Source organism: Balaenoptera borealis (assembly GCF_965194805.1).
Source record: "Balaenoptera borealis genome assembly, chromosome: 11".
In the NCBI taxonomy this organism is placed as follows: domain Eukaryota; kingdom Metazoa; phylum Chordata; class Mammalia; order Artiodactyla; family Balaenopteridae; genus Balaenoptera; species Balaenoptera borealis.
In genome coordinates this window covers 78,688,846-78,712,612 of record NC_138868.1, presented here as the reverse complement: position 1 = coordinate 78,712,612, position 23,767 = coordinate 78,688,846, and the positions used below count along the sequence as shown (strand labels likewise).

The 23,767-nt window shown below is 38.2% G+C and overlaps 2 protein-coding genes across 9 annotated transcripts in view; one reads left to right on the top strand and one right to left on the bottom strand.

The window, feature by feature from the left end:
* LOC309604940 (uncharacterized protein) overlaps positions 1-23,569 on the bottom strand; it is a gene marked incomplete at its 5' end in the record, with an annotated part of 134,534 nt that extends 110,965 nt beyond the window's left edge. For 2 of the 7 annotated variants that reach the window (XR_014231164.1, XM_082340052.1), the window contains one exon: positions 18,956-19,091. Coding sequence is in view for 3 of the 7 variants with exons in the window: in XM_082340052.1 (XP_082196178.1) it covers positions 18,956-19,091 (136 nt within the window). Of the gene's footprint in view, positions 1-18,955; positions 19,092-19,548; positions 19,616-21,878; positions 22,013-22,500 lie in introns of those variants that run through there. The other 5 variants (XR_014231165.1, XR_014231166.1, XR_014231163.1 and 2 more) reach the window with 4 other exon arrangements.
* PGR (progesterone receptor) overlaps positions 20,667-23,767 on the top strand; it is a gene marked incomplete at its 5' end in the record, with an annotated part of 101,840 nt that continues 98,739 nt past the window's right edge. For both annotated transcript variants that reach the window (XM_082339897.1, XM_082339896.1), the window contains 2 exons: positions 20,667-22,309; positions 23,563-23,714. In XM_082339897.1, the coding sequence (XP_082196023.1) occupies positions 20,667-22,309; positions 23,563-23,714 (1,795 nt within the window). The remainder of the gene's footprint in view (positions 22,310-23,562; positions 23,715-23,767) is intronic.

Here is a 23,767-nt window from a genome sequence, read left to right as displayed (position 1 = left end):
AATATTCAATATGATAAAGATGACAGTTCTCCCCAGATTAGTTTATAGATGTAATGCAATTCTAATCAAAATCCCAGCAAGGTTTTTATACATATAAATAAGCTGCTTCTAAAATTTAAATGAAAAGGCAAAGAACCTAGAATGTCCAAAACAATTTTGGAAAAAATAAAGAGAATAAAGTTGGAGCAATCATACCACCTGATTTTCAGAATTACTATAGTCTATAAAATAGTGTTGTATTGTTAAAAAATAAATACACAAATCAATGAAATAGAATAGAGTACAAAATTAAACCCAGACAAAGATGGCCCATGGATTTTTTACAAAGATGCAAAGACGATTTAAAGAAGAAAGAATAGTTTTTCAATAAATTGCATTGGAACAATTGGACATCCAAAAGCAACAAAATCAAGTTAGATTGATACCTCACATTTTATGCAAAATTTAACTCTAAATTAACCATAGTTCTAAATATAAAACTTAAAACTATGAAACTTCCAGGAGAAGATGTTTGTGATTTGAGGTTAAAGTAAAAACTCAATCAATAAAATAAAAATTAAATGAATTTTGCTCCATCAAAATAAAAATGTTTACTCTGTAAAAGATACTTTTAAGAAAATGAAAAGACGAATGACATATTGAGAGAAACTAGTCACAAATCACATACCAACAAAGAACAGAGTATATTAAAAACTCTCAAAACTCAGCAGGAAAAAAATAAACAACCCAATTAAAAAGTATGCCAAAGACTTAAAATTAAAGAGACACTCCACCAAGAGGATATGAATGACAAATAAGTATATTTTTTAAATGTTCAATACTATTAGCCACTAGGGAAATACAAATTAAAACCAGAATGAGAACCACTATAGACCTATTAGAATAACTAAAATAGAAAAATACTTACAACACCAGGTGTGGACAAGCATGTGGAACAACTGGAACTCCCATCCATTGCTGGTGGTTATGCAAAATAGTGTAGACATTTTAGAAAAGAGAATGGCAGTTTCTCATAAAGTTAAACATATACTTACCCAGTAATCCCACTCCTAGGTATTTACTCTAGAGAAATGTTTATAAGAAAATGTATTTTTACACAAAAACTTGTACACAAGGGTTTACAGCCATTCTATTTATAATTACCAAAAATTGAAAAGAATCCAACTATACTTCATGGGTGAATGCATAAGCGAACTGTAGGATATCCAGAAAATGAAATACTACTCAGAAGTTAAAAAAAAAGAATTATTGATACATGCAACAACTTGGGTGACTCTTAAAGGCATTATGGTGAGTGAAAGAAGCCTCTCTCAGAAAGTTACATACTGTATTATTCCATTTATATGATATTCTAGAAAAAAAACCAAAATGATATGACAGAGAACAGATTAGTGGTTGCCAAGGGTAGGGTTAGGGGGGTGGGAGTGACAACAAAGGGGTAGTACAAGGAGATTTGGGTGTTACAATTTTACCTTGATTGTGGACTGATTACATGATCCATTTATGTGCTAAAATTCATATAATTCTATGGCAAAAAGTCAACTTTATTGTATGCTAATTTAAAAAAATACGTAGGAGAGAAAGTGCCAGATCATAGCGTAGGTGTATGTTTAATTTTTTAAAATTCCAGACTTTTCTCTAAAGTGGTTAAATGTTGCATTTTATACTTTTACCAACAATAAATGAGAGTTTCAGTTGTTCCACATTCTAATCAAAATTTAGTATTACTAGTCTCTTTAAAGTTAGTCATTCTAATGGGCATGGAATGATATCTTATTGTGGTCTCTATATGAATTTTTAATAGCTGCATATTACATAATTTTTCAGTCTCACAATTAATTCAAACCACTTTTAAGGGGGTTCTTGACTCTCCCTTCCTATATATGCTCTCTTTTCCCTAGATTTCATCGCCTATAGACATCTAGATTTTTCCAGTCAACTCATGTGGACTTATTTTAATATTGTCATTCCAGAAAGCAGTTGACAGAGAAAGTAGGGCTGAAAACATGTGCTTACAACACCCTCTCCCATTTATTCAATTCTTAAGCATCATAAAGTTATACAATTTTGGAGATGTAAGGATCTCAGGAGATCACATTAACCAAACCTTTCATTTTATAAATGAATAAATGAAGGCCATAGAGATTGCACTGCTTTGCCTGGTTCACATATCTAGCTAGTGTTATAATGTTTTAGAGTTGAGAATCATACCTTCAATGTTATAATGACGTTTACTGAGAAGAAATTTTAATGAATCAAAATTACTTTTAGGGGAATGTTCCAGCAATGTATTCATTCATATGACAAATATTTATTGAGTGTCTCTCAATGCCAGGCATTATGCCAGGTTCTGAGGATGTGAAAAGATACAGCAAGCATTCCCCAGAAACATAGAATCGAGTTGAAATCCAAGTGTTTCTCATTCTGTTCTAAATGCCATGTGCTGTGCACAAAACACAGCACAATGTGGAAAGTGCTCCAGTAGGAAAATAAACTTCTCTAATTGCACTGGGAAAATCAAGGAAGGCTTCACAGAGGAAGTGATATTTGATTAAGTCTTTGAGTAAAAGGAATGATGCGTCTATTTAAGATGAGATACCAATGGAATTATAGAGAATTTCTAATGTTTAAATTAAAATTACATATAAAAACAGAAAATATATGCAACCATTCCAAACACAGACACACTTCCAAATCTCTTGAGAAATACTTAGCATAAAAGGGAAGAATAGGACTTCCCTGGTGGCACAGTGGTTAAGAATCTGCCTGCCAATGCAGGGGACACGGGTTCGATCCCTAGTCCGGGAAGATCCCACATGCTGCAGAGCAACTAAGCCCGTGCACCACAACTACTGAGCCTGTGCACCACAACTACTGAGCCCGAGTGCCACAACTACTGAAGCCAGTGCACCTTAGAGCCCGCAAGCCACAACTACTGAGCCCTCATGATGCAATTATTGAAGCCCACACCCTTAGAGTCCGTGCTCTGCAACAAGAGAAGCCACGGCAATGAGAAGCCCATGCACGGCAACGAAGAGTAGCCCCTGCTTGCAGCAACTAGAGAAAGCCTGCATGCAGCGAAAATACACAGCCAAAAATAAAAATAAATAAATAAATATAAATAAAAAGGGGAAGAATAACTGAAAACAAGCGAGTGACTTTGAAATGAGTTTGGTGAATGTTCTGGCAAAAAAAAAAAAAGATTGGAAGGCATCCCAGTGGGGAAGAAAATAATTTTCTTGGTTCAGGTATTCAAATCATCATGAATTGTGGATTGTTTTTAAAAGTCATAATAAAGGTAGGCACAGACATCTCATTTTGTTCTTAATTCTGAAAAGGCATATATCATAACTGGAGTTGAGCCAAGCAAGGTGACATAAACTGGTTAAATTTAGTACTATAATCAAATAAATAATGAAAATAATTGGACATTCTTAATTATTGCTTAATTTTTATATTTCTACATGGTAATTAGCCACAATTATTAAATAGTCATATTTGCAGTATTATTGTTACCCAATCAAACCAAGTATTTGTAGATCCAGTTAACGAAAGGAAAAGGGAGACTGGCAGAGTGGAAAGTTTATAATATGCCTCCTAAAAATGTCATACTAACTCAAACCAGGTCTTCTACTCCTCTACCAGTAAGTATCCATAGACTTGGACTTCCAGGATTATCATCGTCATCATCTTCATCCATTATTGTTATTAAGCAGTTACAATCTAGTAAACCACATACCAGATATCATACCAACTTTAGTATCTCAATGTATTCCTACATGAACCTTAATAGATATTATCTAACCTACTTTGAAGATGAGACAACAGCAGTACAAAGAATTTAAATAACTGGTCTAGAGTCATATGACAAGTAAAACAGAGGAAATATTGTAAAATAGGTTTCAACTTCCTGTAAAAACTTGATGGCAGCTTAGTTATGAATAATTCCACTTCTCCAAAAGGCCATAAGGAAACAAGGACAATAAGAAAAATGCAAATTTCATTTTCAACAAAGGCAGAAGGCAAAAAACATCTCCAAACTACAAATTTTGTGTATAAATGCTGCCCACCTCTGAACTGGTAACAGAGAATTGCAGAAAACTGTGATGGGGTATAATAAAAGTCAAGGGTAGGAATAGGAAAAACATTGGGAAAACAGACTAGCAGACCTGAAGAAGGACCCATTCTGAATGGGAACTACTATGAGCAGGGTTGAGGAGCACAATGGGAGGCAGAGAAAGGGCTTAGAGGCTACAGAGGAATAGGAGATCATAAAATAATCAAAAACAAATCTTTTAAATTTAGGGAATCCCCAAAAGGCAGGTGCTGTCCCCTCATGGCAACAGCAGAGTAGAACCTGTAGAAGTTTAGGTATGGCAATAGAAACCTCCTTGAATTAAGTCAGGTTCAAGAAGTAGAGGAGACAGTCTTTCTTTCTCCCCAACATGTGCTTCTTGTAAAAAGATGGCCCCAGAAAATAAAATTTAATCAAGTGTGAGAAACAGAAAAGGAATAGACACCACATGCACACAACAATACCATGTTTTAAAAATGTGAAAAAAGCAATAAAACTTTCTTATAGAAAAAAATTCTTCAGAAAATATTACCATTAATCAGATGAAAATTGGAAACCAAAACTTCTTGGAGAAATAATGAAGCAATCACTATTCTGAAGGAAGATCACAAATCAGAAATACAAAAACTCAGGGAAGAAATGGCCAGAAAACAGTAGGTAATGATGTGACAACAGGAGGAGATGAATCAAGAACTTGAAAAACTGGGGTGAAAAAATAGAAGGAAAAAGGCCAAAAAATTTCTGAAATAAGACTAAATTTGAAGGAAAATAGAGACTGAAAAAGCCTTTGACAAAATTCAAACTCATTCTCATTAAACACTTTTGAGAAAATAAGAATAATGATAGAACATTGTTTGAATAAACTACAGTTTACGTGCACACAGTGGAGTACTAGGCAGCTGTAACTACTAATTACAAAGATCTGTATGAACTTATATAGAGTGATTTCCAGGAAATATTAAGTGAAGAGAGATACCTTTCATATAGTAAATAAAGAGAAATAAAAAATCTAAATTATCTCTTTATGTTTACAGAAAGAAACACAGGAAGATAAGCCTGGAGACAATAAAGTTGGTTACCTACAGGGGAGTATGATGAAGGTGAAAGGGACAAAAGAGGGCATGACATTTCTCTGAGTAAGTATAACTTTCTTGTAATTATGACTTCTGGAAGCATGTTAATATTCTACATATTCTAGAAATAAAAATAAATCACCAAGGGATGGAGGAACAAAAAATTAAAACTAAAACTAAAAGCAAACTGAAACCAAGGTATACAACTATATTTCAAATGAATTACAATAATGCTAAAAAGAAAATAAAGGAACAAATCCAAACACATTTTAAACATGGTATTTGACTATATCTCTTCAGTTGGAGGAAGGAGGGGAGAGATGGGAAGGAACACCAAAAAACCCTGAATTTTTTGCAGGTAGTTTTATAGTGGTATCACTGTGGAAGAAGGGAGATACAAATGTAGAATGGGGGGCAGGCAAGGAAAACTCTATGGAGATGGATTGGATTTGGAGATTTCAGTAAGAACAAATGATTTCTGATATCTTCATAGATAGATGATTAGATTATATAGTACATTATACATATATATTATACAGATCATGTATGTATAATAGATTACATATGCATATATGCACACACACACATTTCTTAACTCTTGTCTGCTGAAAGGGCCTAGAAGCAAAGATGATACTACAGTAGCAATCAGCACATTGAAGACCTAGGTATTGGTTTCTAATTGCATTTTCCACTAAAATGAACCAAGTTTCCTCTGAGAAATGGATGATTCAATGGCTGGAACAGGGTATGCAAAGTGATCCTAGAACATTATTAAGCCATAAAGTAAGAAAATGTTAAAAGTAAATTATTGGGGCATGTTAAAAGTAAATTATTGGGGCATGTAAAAAGGACAAAGGAGCTGGTCTACAGGAACTCCCACTGGCCAAATCTGGTACAATACGAGTACTCATATAAATACAGTATTGAAAAATAACAGTTTTAAATTTAAAAAATAGGAATTTTTAAATTCATTTTGATAATGAATAGGTTGGGCAGGTAGATGAATGAATGAATGAATGAATGAATGAATAAGGGAGAACTTTTCTGACTGATAAAGGTGGAGGGAAAATTCTGACTGATAAAAGGTGGAGTAGGAAAATAAAAATATTTCAACTGTAATAATAAGGATTGCAAGAGGAAAATAGAAAATACATGGTGGATAAACTAAACACTACCTTGACCAAATGATCAAAATCAATACGGCAATGAGGGGCAGATAAGCCATGAGTACCATCCAAAAGTGATGTTCTTAAGACACGATATCATTTCTGTAGTCCTCCAATTAGGGATGCTTTACTTGAATATAATCATAAGGAATCATCAGAATAACTAAAATGAGGAATATTCTCTTTTTTAAAAAGTACCTGCATATTCAAGATATAAAAGTCATGAAAGAGTAAGAAAAGCTGAGGAGCTAGTCCAGGTTAAAGGAAACTAAAGATATTTGACAACTAAAGGTAACATATAAGCCTGAACTAGAGAAAAAAATGTTATACAGAATATTATTTGATCAGTTGACAAAATTAGGAGTATGATGGTAGATTAAAGTGTTGTGTCAATGGTGAATTTCCTGAAGATGATAATCATATCACGTAAGAGAACGTCCTTGTTCTTAGGAAATACGCACAGTAGTATTTAGGAGTAAAGATATATGATTTGTGCAACTTAGTCTCAAATGGTTCAGAAAAAAATGTGTATCTATATCAATAGATATACAAATAGATATAATGCCGCAGATTAGATAGATGGATTAGATTAGATTAGGTTAAGTGAACAATGAAGCAAACAGCACAAAATGTTGGGGAATCTGGGTGAAGGGTATATGGGAGTTTTCTGTACCCTTATTGAAAGTTTTCTCTACATTTGAAATTATTTCCAAGTGAAAAGGTCTTTTTTTTTTTAACTGAAGGAAAACAAAGAACATAGACACTATGTGTAGTGGGTCGAATTGTCTTCTGCCCAAAAGACATGTTCAGATTCTAACCTCTGGTATCCGTGAATGTGACCTTATTTAGAAATAAGATCTTTGCAAAGTAGTGAGTTAAAGATCTTGAAATGAAATCACACTGGATTAGGGTGGGCCCTAAATCTCATGCCTGGTATACTTATAAGAAAAGGAGAGGACATAGAGAGACAAACAAAGAGAACGGCCATGTGAAAACAGAAACAGAGATGAGAGTGATACAGATAAAAGCCAAAAACTGCCAAGAATTTCTGGGTGCCACCAGAAGCTAGGAAGAGGCAAGGAAGGATTCTTTCCTAGAAACGTCAGATGAAGCGTGACCCTGCTGACACCTTGATTTCAGGCTTCTGGCCTCCAAAACTGTAAGTGAATAAATTTCTGTTGTTTTGAGATGCCAAATTTGTGGTAATTTGTTACAGCAACCCTAGGAAATTAATATAATACACCATGAAAAATACAATAAGGGCTATAGATGGTAAATATCAAAAAGAAAGACAAGAAAAGAATAGAAAATAAATATATAAATCAGGCAAAAGAGACCCAATATTTGCAAAAGTGGAATCTCCAAAGAAGAAGATAACACTGAAACAGAATAAATATTTTAAATTATAATTAAAAACAGAAAATAATTGAATCTACATATTGAAACAGCACACCATACAGCACAAAATCTGATACAGAATCATCAACATGATATTTATCTTGGGAAGTTTATTAGATTTCAGCGATAAAGAAAGGTTCTTTCAGCAACTAGACAAAAACTTACAATGGAAAGAAAAAGACAGGGGCATCAGACTTCTCCACTGTCAGGGAGCAGCACCTATAAGAAACACAAGAAAAATAAGTCCCCAAGATTTTGTATTCAGCCAAGCACTCCTTCAAGCATAAAAAAAAGAAGACCAACAATTTTGAACACGTAAGAATTTAGTGAAGATGTTCACCTATTGGAAACTACTTAAAGAAACCAGGATATGGCTGTAGAATCTTCAGCAGTGAGCATTAGATATTTTTAACCAATGAAAATCTAAAATGAAAACAAACATTGAGACAAGAGTTATGGGATAGAATGTTATATTTATGAATGATATAAATTAAAAGAGAATAGGGATGAAAGGTAAAAAATAGAAAATGCTCTATGATTGATCTATTTATATAAGGAAGAGCCCAAGAATAAAGCTGAAAATCAAATATAAGTAAAAACATATTAAATAATACAATAAGAAACACTAGGAAAGGTAACACTACTGAATAAAGTTGAGTTGTAGAAGACAGAAAAGGAAGAAGGAAGAAGATACAACCATCTCTAACTGATATGTTATTTGAATTCTAATATTAAAATTAGGGGGGGGGTTGTTTGTTTGTTTGTTTTGCCAAGCTGCATGCCTTGTGGGATCTTGGTTCCCCAACCAGGGATCGAACCGGTGACCCCTGCAGTGGAAGCCTGGAGCCCTAACCACTGGACTGCAAGGGAATTCCCAAAATTAGTGTCCTTTATAAGTAGTTTACACCATCATTTTCTCATAAATCCTAAAAATATGACTTAAAGAGAAAATCTGTGGCTATTTCCATGGTTTACATTAAGAATTTTTAATTCTTTAAAGTTTTTTATTATAAAAAATTTACTTCAAAGCCTATCTCACATCAAACATTTTTTTATAAGTACAGTATTTACTAATAAACTATCTCTCATTTCTTCATGAATAAGGATGAAGACTTTGGGAAGAGAGATGAGAAGAATATGTGATAGAATGAAAACTGGCAGAGGACCAAAATCCTTTGAAAATAGCTATCTAGGAGAGTAGAGTTCTTGCCTTAAATGCAGGAACCAGACTGAGAAGCAGCACAGAGAAAAAAAAAGTATCAATAATACAAAAGCGAGGGAGGTAGGATTCCTTATAGCAATAAAACATAAATGACCATCCTAGTCTGAGATCCTGTCTTCTCTTTTATTTCTGCTTAGGTTACTATTTATCATGAGGAATACTGTTGTGATTTCTATTTTCTAAATTTAGGTACGCTGCTTATATTGTGCTTTCACAATAATTGGTGTTCTAAAAAGATAATGGTTTCTTTAAGCCTAGATTTCCTCATTTTCAATGAATCGGTTAGTTTTTTTAAAAGTCAAAATAATGGACAAATGAAGTTTGTCTTTGGGAGGAATGAGTTTGGCTCACAACTGAAAAAACGCCTGCAGTTCCGGAAATGGTCAGGCATCAAGTAGGAACCTTTTACTGTTGCACCTGATCTTGCACTTTGTATTTCATTTACTGTATATTTTGCAAGTTATATGGATTATATGGAAATACACTTCTTGGGGGTAGAGTGGAGGGATCCGCTCCAACGTCCTTCTCAATGTTGATAATACTTATATGTAGTAGAGCTGCAAAACTAATAGAGAAAACCTTTTTATGTTTCACATATTATAGCTTTAAACTTAAACTTACCATAGTTCCTTATTTTTTTATTATTATTTATTTTTTATTTTTATTTTATTTTTGGCTGTGTTGGGTCTTTGTTGCTGCGCGTGGGCTTCCTCTAGTTGCGGCAAGCAGGGGCTACTCTTCGCTGTGGTGCACGGGCTTCTCATTGCGCTGGCTTCTCTTGTTGCAGAGCATGGGCTCTAGGTGCGCGGGCTTCAGTAGCTGTGGCACGCGGGCTCTAGAGCGCAGGCTCAGTAGTTGTGGCGCACGGGCTTCGCTGCTCCGCGGCATGTGGGATCTTCCCGGACCAGGGCTCGAACCCGTGTGCCCTGCATTGGCAGGCGGATTCTTAAGCACTACGCCACCAGGGAAGCCCGGGAAGCCCCATAGCTCCTTATTTTAACTTCAACTATACAATTACTATTAATCTTCTGATCAACCTCATAAGGAAAGTATTATTTCTGGTGTTTAATGTAGGAAAGACAGCTATTTTATACAGCATTTGTTCTTGTTTATTTTAGCAAAATTACCCAGAGCAGTACTATATTCCTTTCCCCTTTAGATAAATTTGAAGTTTATAAAATTAATAAAAATTTTAACGAATGACATATTAAACAGTATCAACTATAGGTTAACTATGATAGACCTTTAGTACCTGTATCTGCCAATCATTTCTCATCCTATATCATTCCATATAAATATAGATTTTTAATGGTAATTTGGAAAAATTCCTAATAATCATTACATTAAGGAGAGAAAACTAGACTGTAAAATTAAAAATTAAATATTTCAGAACTGTAATATAAGCAATGTATGTAAGTGTATATAGTTCCAAGGACAGAAAAATGTAACAAATGCACCTATGTGTGAACTCTGGACAACTATAGGCTAAACTGTAGAACCAAAAAAATGAGTGCCAGAGGCAGTAATTAGTGCATAAAGTTGAAGAATAATTCAAGGTACACAAAAGGATATATGGAGTTGATCGTCATTTAAAAATATTATATTAGAATCACAAGTGTGTATAAATGTATGCATGAAAAATAATTATTGTTAAGATAAATTGTGAAGTTATATTTACAAAAATAAGTAGGCTATTAAATTCATTCATACCTGAGTGTGAATTTCTTTCTCAGTTTAGATTAAGTATCATTTAGGACTCTGAGCAAAATGAGACTTTGAATAATGTCAGATGTTATTTGTTGAATTCCCATCCCAACTTCTGTTCCTTTCTAACATAAACCCCAATTTTGGTAGCAAAGTTCTCAGAACAGTGGACTCAGCTGCAGGAGATGAATCACAATTAATCTAATCAAATTTCCCTTTGAGTAATTGGTTTAGTGGTGCACAGATGACCCAGTTCTAGCCAATAAGTCTTGATAGGATGTCTATGGGGTCAGCTTCTGGATAAGGTTTTCTTCCTTGATTTAAAGAAAAAACATGCCAGGAGAAACTTTCCTCATTCCTAATTTTGGATGCAGTTATGTGAGACTCTGATGCCATCTTTGGGCACTAGGGGACAAGAAAGAGATAAAACCCAAGCCTCTGATGCCAGCTGACTGGAAAGATGAGAGTTTGGAACCCTGAGGACATTACTGAGCCACGATTAACCAACCCTAGAACTACTTTCCTCTAGACTTCCTGGCATGTGAGATAATAAGTATCTGTTATATAAGTCACTTTTTATTGAGTACCCTGTTACTTGGAGCCAAAATATATCCTACCTGACATGGGTGTAAAAAGCAGGTATTATCTAGTGGGTGGTCAGTACATCTGTGGAGGGGCCTGAATAACCCAAGAGTTGTATGGAGCACTGGATTCAGAACTGAGGGGAATGTGTCAAGCAGGTTACAGAAGTGACCTTTGTGTACTCACTTCAAGGACCTACAATCATCCCTTTGTAAATACAGATGAATTCTAGCTCTCAAAGTTGTATAAACAATAAAAATTTCCAAACTAACCAAATCATAGGTCTAAGTGGCCTGACATGCCATTCTGAATGTGTTCATATTTCTAAGGCCTCAGATCAAGCAAACATTTCTACACTATTCCATGAACCTTGTCAACTACCAACACTATAAACTGTAAAAAAATAGAGAAACAATATGTAAAGTGAAAAGAGCACTAGATTTGAAATTAAAAGCCATAGTAGTGAGTTCTGACTCTACTAATTACTAGGTCTAAGACTCCAGGCTTCAATTTTCTCATCTGCAAAATTGAGACAATAATACTTATATCATGAAGTTTTCTGAGCATTATATGTGATAGTGTAGAAAATGTGTGTGTGTATATATATATATATACACACATATGTATATATATGTACATATATAGTAAAATAACATACAAAGCAAACTGTTTAATGATATTCTGAAGGCAGATGTCTGTAAAATGGATTAATGATTCCTTCGTTCACTATAAAAACTGGATTAAACTTGTCAAAAGTCAATCATCTTTTCAAGTTTAAAAAAGCTTCATGGCTCTCTTTGCATGTTATATCCACAGCCATAGTGGAGAGACAACACAAAAGAACAGCTGGTACCAAACTACATGTATTTGTGGAGAAAATAAATTTTATTGTACTTTTAATTTTATTCTATAAATATGAAAATGTGCCATTTATTTCTTGGAATTCATGATACAAAAACCAAAGTCATTATAAGAGAAGACAACAGACCAATATTGCTCATAAACGAAGACTTAACAATTTTACCAAGCTTTTAACAAATCAAATGTGATATATAAAAATTACATCATGACTAAGTAAGATTTATCCCAGGAATACAAGGTTGGCTTAACATTAAAAACTCAATTAATGTATTCACCATATTAACAAATTAATAAAGAAAAGACATAAGATCATCTCAACAGAAAGATCATTTGACAAAAAAGCACATCTACTCCTAATAAACGTCTCAGCAAAGAGAGGTAGTTAGGAATAGAGGGGTACTTCCTCAATCTGATAAGGGGAAATCTATGAAAAACTCTGCAGCTAACATCATACTTAATGATGAAAGACTGAATGCTTTCCCCAATAAAATCAGAGAACTACCAAGGACATCCACCGTCCATCATTCTAGACATGTACAATATAAAACAAAAATTAGGCATAATTATAAAATGGTCTCCAAAATTCTCTCCCCACAGTGTACATGATTTGTATAATTTCCTCCCCTTGAATGTGAATGAGGTGGTCAAAAGGATGGATTTCATTCCCATGATTACGTTACATTTCTGGCAAAAGGATATTTGCTGATGTATTATAATTAAGATCCCACGTCAGTTTATTTTGAGTTAATCAAAATGGAGATTATCTGGTGGGTCTGACTTAATCAGGCAGAAGCCCTCAAAAAGCATGAATAACTATCTCCTGCCGACCTCGAAGAAGATGGAAGCCACCATGAGTTTGAAGGAACTGAACTCTGCCGCTACCTGAATGAACCTGGAAGAGCAGGCTGAGCCCCAGATGATAATGCAGTCTTGGCTGATGCACTGATACAGCCATGTGAGCCCTGAGCAGTGGATCCAACTAACCCATGCCTAGATTCCTGACCCATGGAAACTGTGAGATAATGACTGGGTGATATTTAAACCATTAAGTTTGTGGTAATTTATTTCTCAGCACTAGAAAACTTATATAGATACCATTTACAATAACATCAAAAATATGAAATAATTGGAAATAAATCTGACCAAAAATCTGAAAGATCTCTACAGTAAAAGCTTCAAAACATTGCTGAGAGAAATTAGGCCTAAAGAAATGGAGATATATACCATCTTCATGGGAAGATGGAAGATTTAATGTTGATGAGACAGCAATTCCTCTCTAAAACGATCTATTTCAATTCAATCCCCATCAATATTGCAGCAGACTTGTTTGTAGAAATTAATTCTAAAATTTATATGAAAATGCAAAGGGCCTAGAATAAGCAAAATAATTTTGAAAAAGAAGAATAAAGTTAGTACTTGAAGTACTAACACTTCAAGTATCCAAGACCTATCACACAGTGACAGCAATCAAGACAGTGTGCTATTGACATAAAGACTCTCAGACAGAACAACAAAACAATATTGAGAATCTGGAAAGAGACCCCCACATATATGAGTAACTGATTTACTACAAGGGTGTAAAGGCAATTAAGTGGGGAAAGAATACTGTTTTAAGCAGATGATGCTGGAACAACTGAATATCCATATGCAAAAAAAAAAAAAGAAAAGAACTTTGATCTATACCTCACACAACATTAAAAACATAACTTAAAATGATTCACAGATGTAAATGTAAAACTAAAAACTATAAAAACAGGAGAAAACACAGGAGTAAACTTTTGTGACCTTGAGTTTGGCAAAGAATTTTAATTACGACACTGACACCAAAAGCAAAATTCACAAAAGTATAAATTGACAAATTAGACTATCAATATTAAAAACATCTGCTCTTTAAAGGATACTCTTAAGAGAACTTAAAGATAAGGCACAGGTTAGGAGAAAATATTTTCAAATCACATATATAACAAGGGACTTGCATCAGAATACATAAAGAACTCTCAAAATTCCATAATAAGAAAATAATTCAACTTTTAAAAAGCAAACAAAATATTTTAAAAGACATACCAAATGGCAAATAAGCACATTAAAAGATGATAAACATCATTAGTCATTAGAGAAATGCAATTAAAATCACAATGAGATACCACTACGTTATCTACTAGAATTGTTAAAATTAAAACTACTGACCATACCAATTGTTGTCCGGGATATGGAAGAATTAGAACTGTAATATACTGCTGGTGGGAATGTAAAATGGTACAACTACTTTGGAAATTATCTGGTAGTTAAATGTACACCTACTAATTTATCCAGCCATTTCACTTCTGGGGATTTATTCATGAGGAAGAAAAACATATGTCCATACAAAGACTTATACACACATTTTCATAGTAGCTTTACTTGTGATATTAAAATACTGGGAAAAATTCAAATGTTTATCAACAGATAAATGAACTATGGTATATCCATACAATAGATTATTACTCAGCAATAAAAAAAATAGAGCTAATGAGATATACTACAATATAGATCTTAAAATAATTATGCTGAGTGAAAGAAGCTAGACGAAAAAAGCATACACTACACTATACAACATTGTAAGAAATAAAAGTAAATGTAGAACACATTTAGCACTCAGATATTCATTTCTAATATCATTTTCCAATACATGGCTGATTCTAGGACTGGGGCAGTAAATAGACAAGATGAGTCTAGGGCATCTTGTAATGCCAGAAATTAAGAAAATGTTCAAACACACACATGAACACACACACACAAACACACACACAAGTTCCCAATGCTCAAGCCTGGAACAACTTGAGCAAAAAAATAAAATCGATTATAACTCAAAGTATAAAATAAATATCCATGAGTCCATACTGATATAAATAAAAGACTGAATAAATTAGTAAATGGTGGAGAAGAGGTAAATCTCCCATGCAGAAGAATTCCAAATTAATTATGTAGATACTCTACCCTAAAGGAGGGAACTAGTAACTCCTTACACGCCCACACGTTCTTAAGTGTGGGCTGTTCATAGTGACTTCCTTCCAAAGAGCACAATATGGTAAGAGGGGAAAAAGAGTAACTATGCAGAGGAGAAAACTGACAAATACTACTTCAGCCAGGTGATCAAGGTCAACGTCAACAGTGATAAGTCATGTTGACAGTGTATACCTTTGATATGTTGTGATGAATATGGCACTTTACCACTGTAATTTGCCTCCCCCAAACCCATAACCCCAGTCTAATCATGAGGTAAACATGAAATTCCAATAGAGGGGCATCCCACAGTATGCCTCAGGACTGCCAAAGTCATCAAAAACAAGGAAAGTCTGAGAAACTGTCATAACCAAGAGGAGCCTAAGGAGACATAACAACAATGTAATGTGGTATCCTGGATGAGATTGTGGAAAGGAAAAAGTACATTAGGTAAAAGCTAAGGAGATCTGAATAAATTATGTATATTAGTTATTAATAATGTATCAATATTGGTTCATTAATTGTAACAAATATACCATATTAACATAAGATGGTAATAAGAAAAACTATGCAGATGATATACGGGAACTCTCTACTATCTGCTTAGTTTCTCTGTAAATCTAAAAGTATCCTAAAAAGTAAAGTCTATTAATTAAAAAATTAAAGCAGACACAGTCCTAAAAATCTATGTGTATATAATTTAATACATTTAATAAATCAGATATAAAGTTAAAAAAAAAAACCTAATGTATAGTGACAAAAAGCAGATTAGTGGTTGCCCAGCGATCCATAAGGAATGACAAGGATAGGAGAGGATAGAAAAAGGAAGGGATTAAAAAGTGACATGAGGAAACTTCTAGAGGAAAAGGGTATACTTATCATCTTTTTTTGTGGTGATGGCTTCACAGGTATATACTTATGTCAAAACTTAACAAAGTGTACATTTTCAATATAAGCAGCTTACGGTATGACAATTATAATTTAATAAGCCTTTTTCTAATATAAACAAACAAAAAAAAAACCTTCCAAATTTGAACTATCTTCTTAAAAAATAGTCTGTAGGAATATTTGGAGTTAGCCCTATCACACCTGAATTTAACAAGTGAGTTTTTTTTCTTCCAGTTTTATTGAAATATAATTGACATACAGCACTGTATAAGTTTAAGGTGTACAGCATAATGCTTTGATTTACATACTTCATGAAATGATTATCACAATAAGTTTAATGAACATCCACATGTTATATAGATACAACATTAAAGAAATAGAAAAAAATATTTTTCCTTGTGATGAGAACTCAGGATTTATTTGCTTAACAACTTTCATACATAAGCAGTGTTAATTATATTTATCATGTTGTACATTATTTAGTACTTATTTATCTTATAACTGGGAGTTTGTACCTTTTGACTGCTTTCATCCAATTCCACATCCCCCTGCCTCTGGTACCCACAAATCTGATCTCTTTTTATATGAGTTTGTTTGTTTGTTGGTTTGTTTTTGAAGTATAATTGACCTACAACACTATGTTAGTTCCTGTTACACAACATAGTGATTCAATGTTTCTATACATTTCGAAATGATCACCATGATAAGTCTAGTTACAATATGTCACCATACAAAAATATTACATAATTACTATATTCCCCACACTGTGCATTTCATATCCCTGACTCATTTATTTTGCAACTGGAAGTTTGTACCACTTAATCTCCCTCACCTATTTCTTTCATACCCCATCACCATCATCCCCCTCTCTCCGGCAATCACCTGTTTTTTCTCTGTGTCTATAACTCTGTTTCTGTTTTATTACGTTTGTTCATTTGTTTTCTTCTTTTAGATTCTACATATAAGTGAAATCTTACAGTATTTGTCTTTCTCTGTCTGACTTATTTCACTTAACATAATGCCCTCACAGTTCATCCATGTTGTTGCAAATGGCAAGATTCAATTCTTTTCTATGGCTGAGTAATATTCTATTATTTATATATACTTATATATATATATCACACCTTCATCTTTATCCATTCATCTATTAATGGGCACTTAGGTTGCTTCCATATCTTAGCTATTGTAAGTAATGTTGCAATGAACATAGGGGTACATATATCTTTTCTAATTAGTGTCTGTGTTTTCTTTGGATAAATATCCAAGAGTGGAATTACTGGATCATATGGTAATTCTATTTTTAACCAGTATATTTAACTAGTGACTTTGTTTCACTCAAAGATTCATATTTTTAGGAATTCTTGTGCCAACAATGCTAATCACCCAGCATCAAATTTCATGGCATAATGGTGATTTAGGATATGCTGAGCATCTTTATTATTGTTTCCTTACTTCAAGACTTTCAATCTTATGGAAATATCCTAGTCAGACTTGTCTGGTTTGAGGGAATTTTTATAGTCAACGAAAATTAAGCCAAATATAGTCTGTCATTTAAAATGAGACTTAGTGCCAATTTTATGGCTACAGCAACCTGGAACCCACATTCTGAGCCATTTGCTATTTAAAAATCACACTCCTAAGAAGTCTGGTATTTGAGGTATTTGATTGCCTGGGATCAAATATGGCTATGCTACTTATTATCTTAATAATATTGGGAAACTCTGAGCTTCAGTATTCTCAACTATGAAATGCAGATAACAGTACTTACTTCATGGGACTGTTGAAGGATTAAATAAGTTAACACATGTAAAAGTCATAGAAGACTACCTGGCAGTGCTATCCAGATTCTACAAAATCTACAGATTCTATGGCACTAATCATCAGGGAAGTGTAAATCAAAACCAAAGTGAAATACTACTTCACTCACACACACTATGAGGGCTATAATAAAAAGACAACAACAGGTGTTTCTGAGGATGTGGAGAAATTGGAACCTTCCTACACTGCAGGTGTAAATGTCATATGTCCAGTCACTTTGGAAAACAGTCTGCAGTTCCTCAAAAGGTTAAACCTAGAGTTAGCATATGACCCAGAAATTCTAATCTTAGGTATATATGCCAGAGAAATGAAAACATATGTTCACACAAAAACTTGTACATGAATGTTAATAGCAACATTATTCATAATAGCCTACAAGCAGAAACAGCCCAAATGTCCAACAACTGCTAAATGGATAATCAAACAGTATATCCATACAATAAAATATTATTTAGCAATAAAAAGGAGTGAAGTACTGATACATGCTACCATGTGGCTGCACCTTGAAAACATTATGTTAAGTGAAAGAAGCCAGCAAAAAAGAACACATATGGTATGATTCTATATGAAATGTCCAGAATAGGCAAATGCAGAGAGAAGGAAAGTAGATTCAGAGGTTGTTGAAAGGTTTTAAGGGAAAATGAGGAGTGACTATTAATGAGTGTGGGGTTTCTTTTTGGGGTGATGTAAATGTTCTAAAATTAATAGTGGTGATAGTTATACAACTGTGCATATGCTAAACACCATTGAATTGTAACTTTAAAACAGGTGAACTCTAAGGTATGTGAATTATATCAAATAAAGGCATGTTAAGTGGTTTAAAATAGATTGGAAAAGGGAAGCCCAAAAGCAACAATAACAGTATTAATAATAATAAATTAGTCATCTCTCTAGCCTTATCCTCTTCCATTCCCACATGTACTCTATGTTCTATCCATAATGGCCTCCTTGCAGTCCCCATATTATGTCTTCCTATTTGATGTCCTGTGAACATACTATATCTGCTTCCTGGAGTTCTCTTCACCCCTCCTCTACCCACCTAACTCCTTTATATTTAAAATTAGTCAGTCAGAGTAAGCTAAAGGCTGGAACAATGGATTCCAAAATCCAGTGGCCTAACATGATAAAATGTATTTCTCACTCATGTAGACCCTCCCCAGGTGATTCAGGGATCCAGGCTCCTTACCTCTAGTAGCTCTGCCCATCCTGGAGTCTTGGAGTCTTCCAGTGTATTCTCTATACCTGGCTGAGAGAATATGTGGGGCAACAGCACAGACAGAACTTCGAGGAATTTTCCAAATGATTAATTCACTTTTGAACATGGTATATTTAAGATGATGTCAGGATACCCAACGGTCTTGGGTTCAGCACAGAGATTGTTACCTTATAACTCTGTATCTCAAATATATTGCACTACTCCCCCTCTACCATATCTTAGGAGGCAAGAGGTGATCTGCTTAAAAAACTCAAAGATTATTTTTAAGAATAAGAACGCTGAGGGGAGAAAAATACAATTTAACATCTCTATTGAGGAATTTACGATGTAGCACAGGATATAAGCTGGAGCTAAAGAAAACTTTCCTTAAAGTGCTATGTGTTAAAAGTTGGAATGCATTCCTTAGGACAAATCAAAGTGTGACACACAACATCCAAACTTCCTGTACACGTAGGTAAGTGTTATCAACTATCTCCCACTCCCAAATTTCTCTGCCACATTGAGGATTGTTCACGAGGAGCAGGACATGTTGGTTGTAGCAAGAGAAATTTGAAAATACTCACTTTTATGGAAGTCATAAGAGAGAAAATCTCTTTCACGTTATTCAGGATCATCCTTGATACGTTTATTCTAAAAAATAATACACATAGCCAAATATTTTCCTCTATGTAAAATCTTTACAAAACTGAAATCCTGAGAATTCAGCTTCTGATAGAATCCATTCGCTTTTCCAGTTAGATTGGGCATAATTCTTAATTGGTCGTACAAAATCTAATATGCTTATGAAGTTCCATCCCACAGTACCTGTTATTCAGACTAGCGGTTGGAAATACCAACTCCACAATTTCAGATCTGGTCCATAATTGAGGCAGGGAGGGACTTTGGGCGGGGCCTCCAGATAGGGAGGAGGCGTTGTTAGAAAGCTGTGGGGCTCGTCTACTGGCTGTCACTACTCCAGTTAAGCCTAGTAATAGTTGAGTGAGCGAGGGTCTGGTGTGTGAGCAGCATTCTCAGTGAGAACTAGTTTCACTTGGCATTTGAGTGGAATCTGCAACTACAGGCGTTTCGTCCCCCCGGACTGCCGAGAAATGTGAGAGCTGGAGAGATGGTTGTCGCCAGCTATAGGCAGCCGGCAGAAACAAGGCTGTTCCTGAGGATGGGCTCTGCCGAGAGGCCAAAGTAGCCCCAGGGTTTTAGTGAGAAGGGAAGTGGAATGCAGTCGGGGATTGGGAGCAACACGGCACTGAAGCGGGAGAAACAGTCGAGAGAGAGAGCCGCTTTGCATCGCTTTCGAAGCCGCCGCCACTCGAGTGCCGACTTGTGAGTACTCTGCGTCTCCTGTCCGCAGACTGAAGTCGGGGAACTCTCTTGGAGAACTCTCCCAGTCAGGAAGCGAGATCCCTACAACTGCCTTCGCCTGCTCTCCCCACCTGCCTCAAGGACGGAGCAACTGCCACCCCTCCCCTGCCTACCGGACCGAGGGCAAGGGCAGTAGCTGATCGGTGCCGCCCCCTTCCGACCCAGGAGGTGGAGATTTCACCCCCCTCTCCACCGTCCGGTCCAGCCAAATTCAACACCTATTTCCTCCCCCCGCTGCTCTTGTATTCCTGACACCCCCTCGTCCTTCCCCTATCCCTCCTCCCCAGAGACAGGGGAGGAGAAAAGGGGAGTCCAGGTCGTCATGACTGAGCGGAAGGCAAAGGATCCCCGGGCTCCCCACGTGGCGGGCAGAGCGTCCTCCCCCACCCAGGTCGGATCCCCTCTGCTGGGACGCCGGGACACAGGCCCCTTTCAGGCGAGCGAGACCTCGGACGCGTCGCCTGCAGCCTCGGTCATACCCCTCTCCCTGGACGGGCTGCTCTTCCCTCGGCCCTGCCAGGGCCAGGACCCAGACGGGAAGACTCAGGACCAGCAGTCGCTGTCAGACGTGGAGGGGGCGTATTCCAGAGTTGAAGCCACAGAGGGTGCTGGAGGTGGCACCTCTAGACCCCCAGAAAAGGACAGCGGACTGCTGGACAGTGTCTTGGACACGCTACTGGCGCCCTCGGGTCCTGGGCAGAGCCACGCCAGCCCGCCCGTCTGCGAGGGCACCAGCCCTTGGTGCCTCTTCAGCCCCGAGCTTCCCCAAGACGCCCGGGCTGCCCCTGCCACCCAGGGGGTATTGCCCCCGCTCATGAGCCGACCAGAAGGCAAGGTTGGTGACAGCTCCGGGACGGCAGCTGCCCAGAAAGTGCTGCCCAGGGGCCTGGCACCGTCCCGGCAGCTGCTGCCCCCGACGGCCGGGAGCCATCACTGGCCCGGGGCCGCAGTGAAGCCCTCTCCGCAGCCCGCTGTGGTGGAGGTAGAGGAGGAGGATGGCTCCGAGTCCGAGGGCTCCGTGGGTCCGCCTCTGAAGGGCAAACTCCGGCCTGCGGGAGGCCCGGCGGCCGGAGGAGGAGCCGCGACCGTTGCTCCAGGGTCGGCCGCAGGAGGCGTCGCCCTGGTCCCCAAGGAAGATTCCCGCTTCACGGCGCCCAGGGTCGCCCTGGCGGAGCACGACGCGCCAGCGGCGCCCGGGCGCTCCCCGCTGGCCACTACGGTGATGGATTTTATCCACGTGCCCATCCTGCCGCTCAACTCGGCCTTCCTGGCCGCCCGCACCCGGCAGCTGCTAGAGGGGGATAACTATGACGGCGGGGCCGCGGCTGTCAGCGCCTTTGCCCCGCCGCGGTGCCCGCCCTCGGCCTCGTCCGCCCAGATCGCGGCCGGCGACTTCCCCGACTGCGCGTACCAGCCCGACGCCGAGCCCAAGGACGACGCATTCCCGCTCTATGGAGACTTCCAGCCGCCCGCCCTGAAGATCAAGGAGGAGGAGGAAGGCGCCGAGGCAGCCGCGCGCTCCCCGCGGCCGTACCTGGTGGCGGGTACCAACCCCGCCGTCTTCCCGGATTTCCCGCTGGCGCCGCCGGCGCTGCCTACGCGAGCGCCGTCGTCCAGACCCGGGGAAGGGGCGGCCGTCGGCGCACCTCTCGGTGCGTCTGTCTCGTCCGCGTCCTCGTCGGGGTCGACCCTGGAGTGCATCCTGTACAAGGCGGAGGGCGCGCCGCCCCAGCAGGGCCCGTTCGCGCCGCCCCCCTGCAAGGGGCCGGGCGCAGGCGCCTGCCTGCTGCCGCGGGACGGCCTGCCGTCCACCTCAGCCTCGGCCGCCGCCGCCGCCGCCGCCGGGGCGGCCCCAGCGCTCTACCCGCCGCTCGGCCTCAACGGGCTCCCGCAGCTCGGCTACCAGGCCGCAGTGCTCAAGGAGGGCCTGCCGCAGGTCTACCAGCCCTATCTCAACTACCTGAGGTGAGGGCCCGGGGCGGGGCGCGCCCGGCGCGTCGCGAGAATAGCGGTGCGGCCGCTGGCCGCCGCCAGCTCCCGGCCCTCAGCGCCCGGCTCCGGCTCCGGCTCCGGCTCCGGCTCCGGCTCCCCCGAGTAGCCGCGAGGGGTGGGTGGCCGGGGCGGGGCACAGCGCAGGTTGGCTTCCTTTTCCTTACCTCTTCTCCTCATTTTTTGGGGGGACACCAAGGGGGCGCAGAATATGCTGTTTCCGGAGCGTACCTCCCCGAAAATAGGTTTCTAAACTTTTCAGATCTGCGCGATCCCAAGACGAGACCAGCCGTGATTTCTAAAAGTGCAGCGTCACTCTAGGTCCGCTGTAGCCCCGCGGAGCGGAAGGGGTGCGGCGAGTCGGGGGCCTTATAAAATGCTTTTCTTCGTAGAAGGACGATTACTGGGAATGTCTGTCTTGGAGAGGAGACATTAACGTCCCGTTCTCCCGGGAGGGGTGGCACTGGATGTTGGGTAGCGGGCCAGAAACCAAAGCAGAACCGTCCCAGGGGTCTGGACACTCAACCGCTTCATTTTCATACGAATCTCAAGATTAAAATTAATTTATGTGTAATATGTTTACATTACGGATTGAAACATCAATCACTGCAGTACCTTGTATTCTAATATTGTTTCGAGTTCGCTGCAACTTTTTTTCACACAGGTTTTAAAAAACATTTTAATTTACCTACGGGAGTAATGGAATTTTAAAGAAAAAAGAAAAAAATGCTCTCGGTTTGGAATCTTGTTTTGTGAATAGTCAAAACAGTGGCAGTATACTGAACAATACTTTAAAATGACAAACACCTATTCTTGTTTAATTACAGAGTTGAGTTTTAAAAACTCAGTAGCATCTCTAAGTATGATTGTACTCTGAAAGCAAAACCACGTTTATCGTTACCCAGCGTACAAGGTCAAAACATTTGATTTGTCAAAGACTGATTCTCTATAAGGAGTTTTGTAGAAAGATGTTTTTCTGGATATAAAATTATATATTAATCCTTTATTATTCTTTCGTGTTGGTGCTCCTGATGAAAGGCTAATAACTTTGCCAGTCTGATGAATCCAGTCACAGGTAGTACATGAAGTTTAGTTTGCATGTCTTTCAAGTGTATTCGCTTCTATTTTCTAAAAACCCTTTCACTCTGTCAATTCTGGATTAAGAAAACTTTAGTATTAGATAGTGGTGCACCTAAAAATAAATGGAGTACTTTGTTTTGCATTTCAAGGCCGGATTCAGAAGCCAGCCAGAGCCCACAGTACAGCTTCGAGTCATTACCTCAGAAGATTTGTTTAATCTGTGGGGATGAAGCATCAGGCTGTCATTATGGTGTCCTTACCTGTGGGAGCTGTAAGGTCTTCTTTAAAAGGGCAATGGAAGGTAGGCTCCTTTCCCCGATCCTTTCTTGTTGGTTTAATTGTAAATGGAGACCA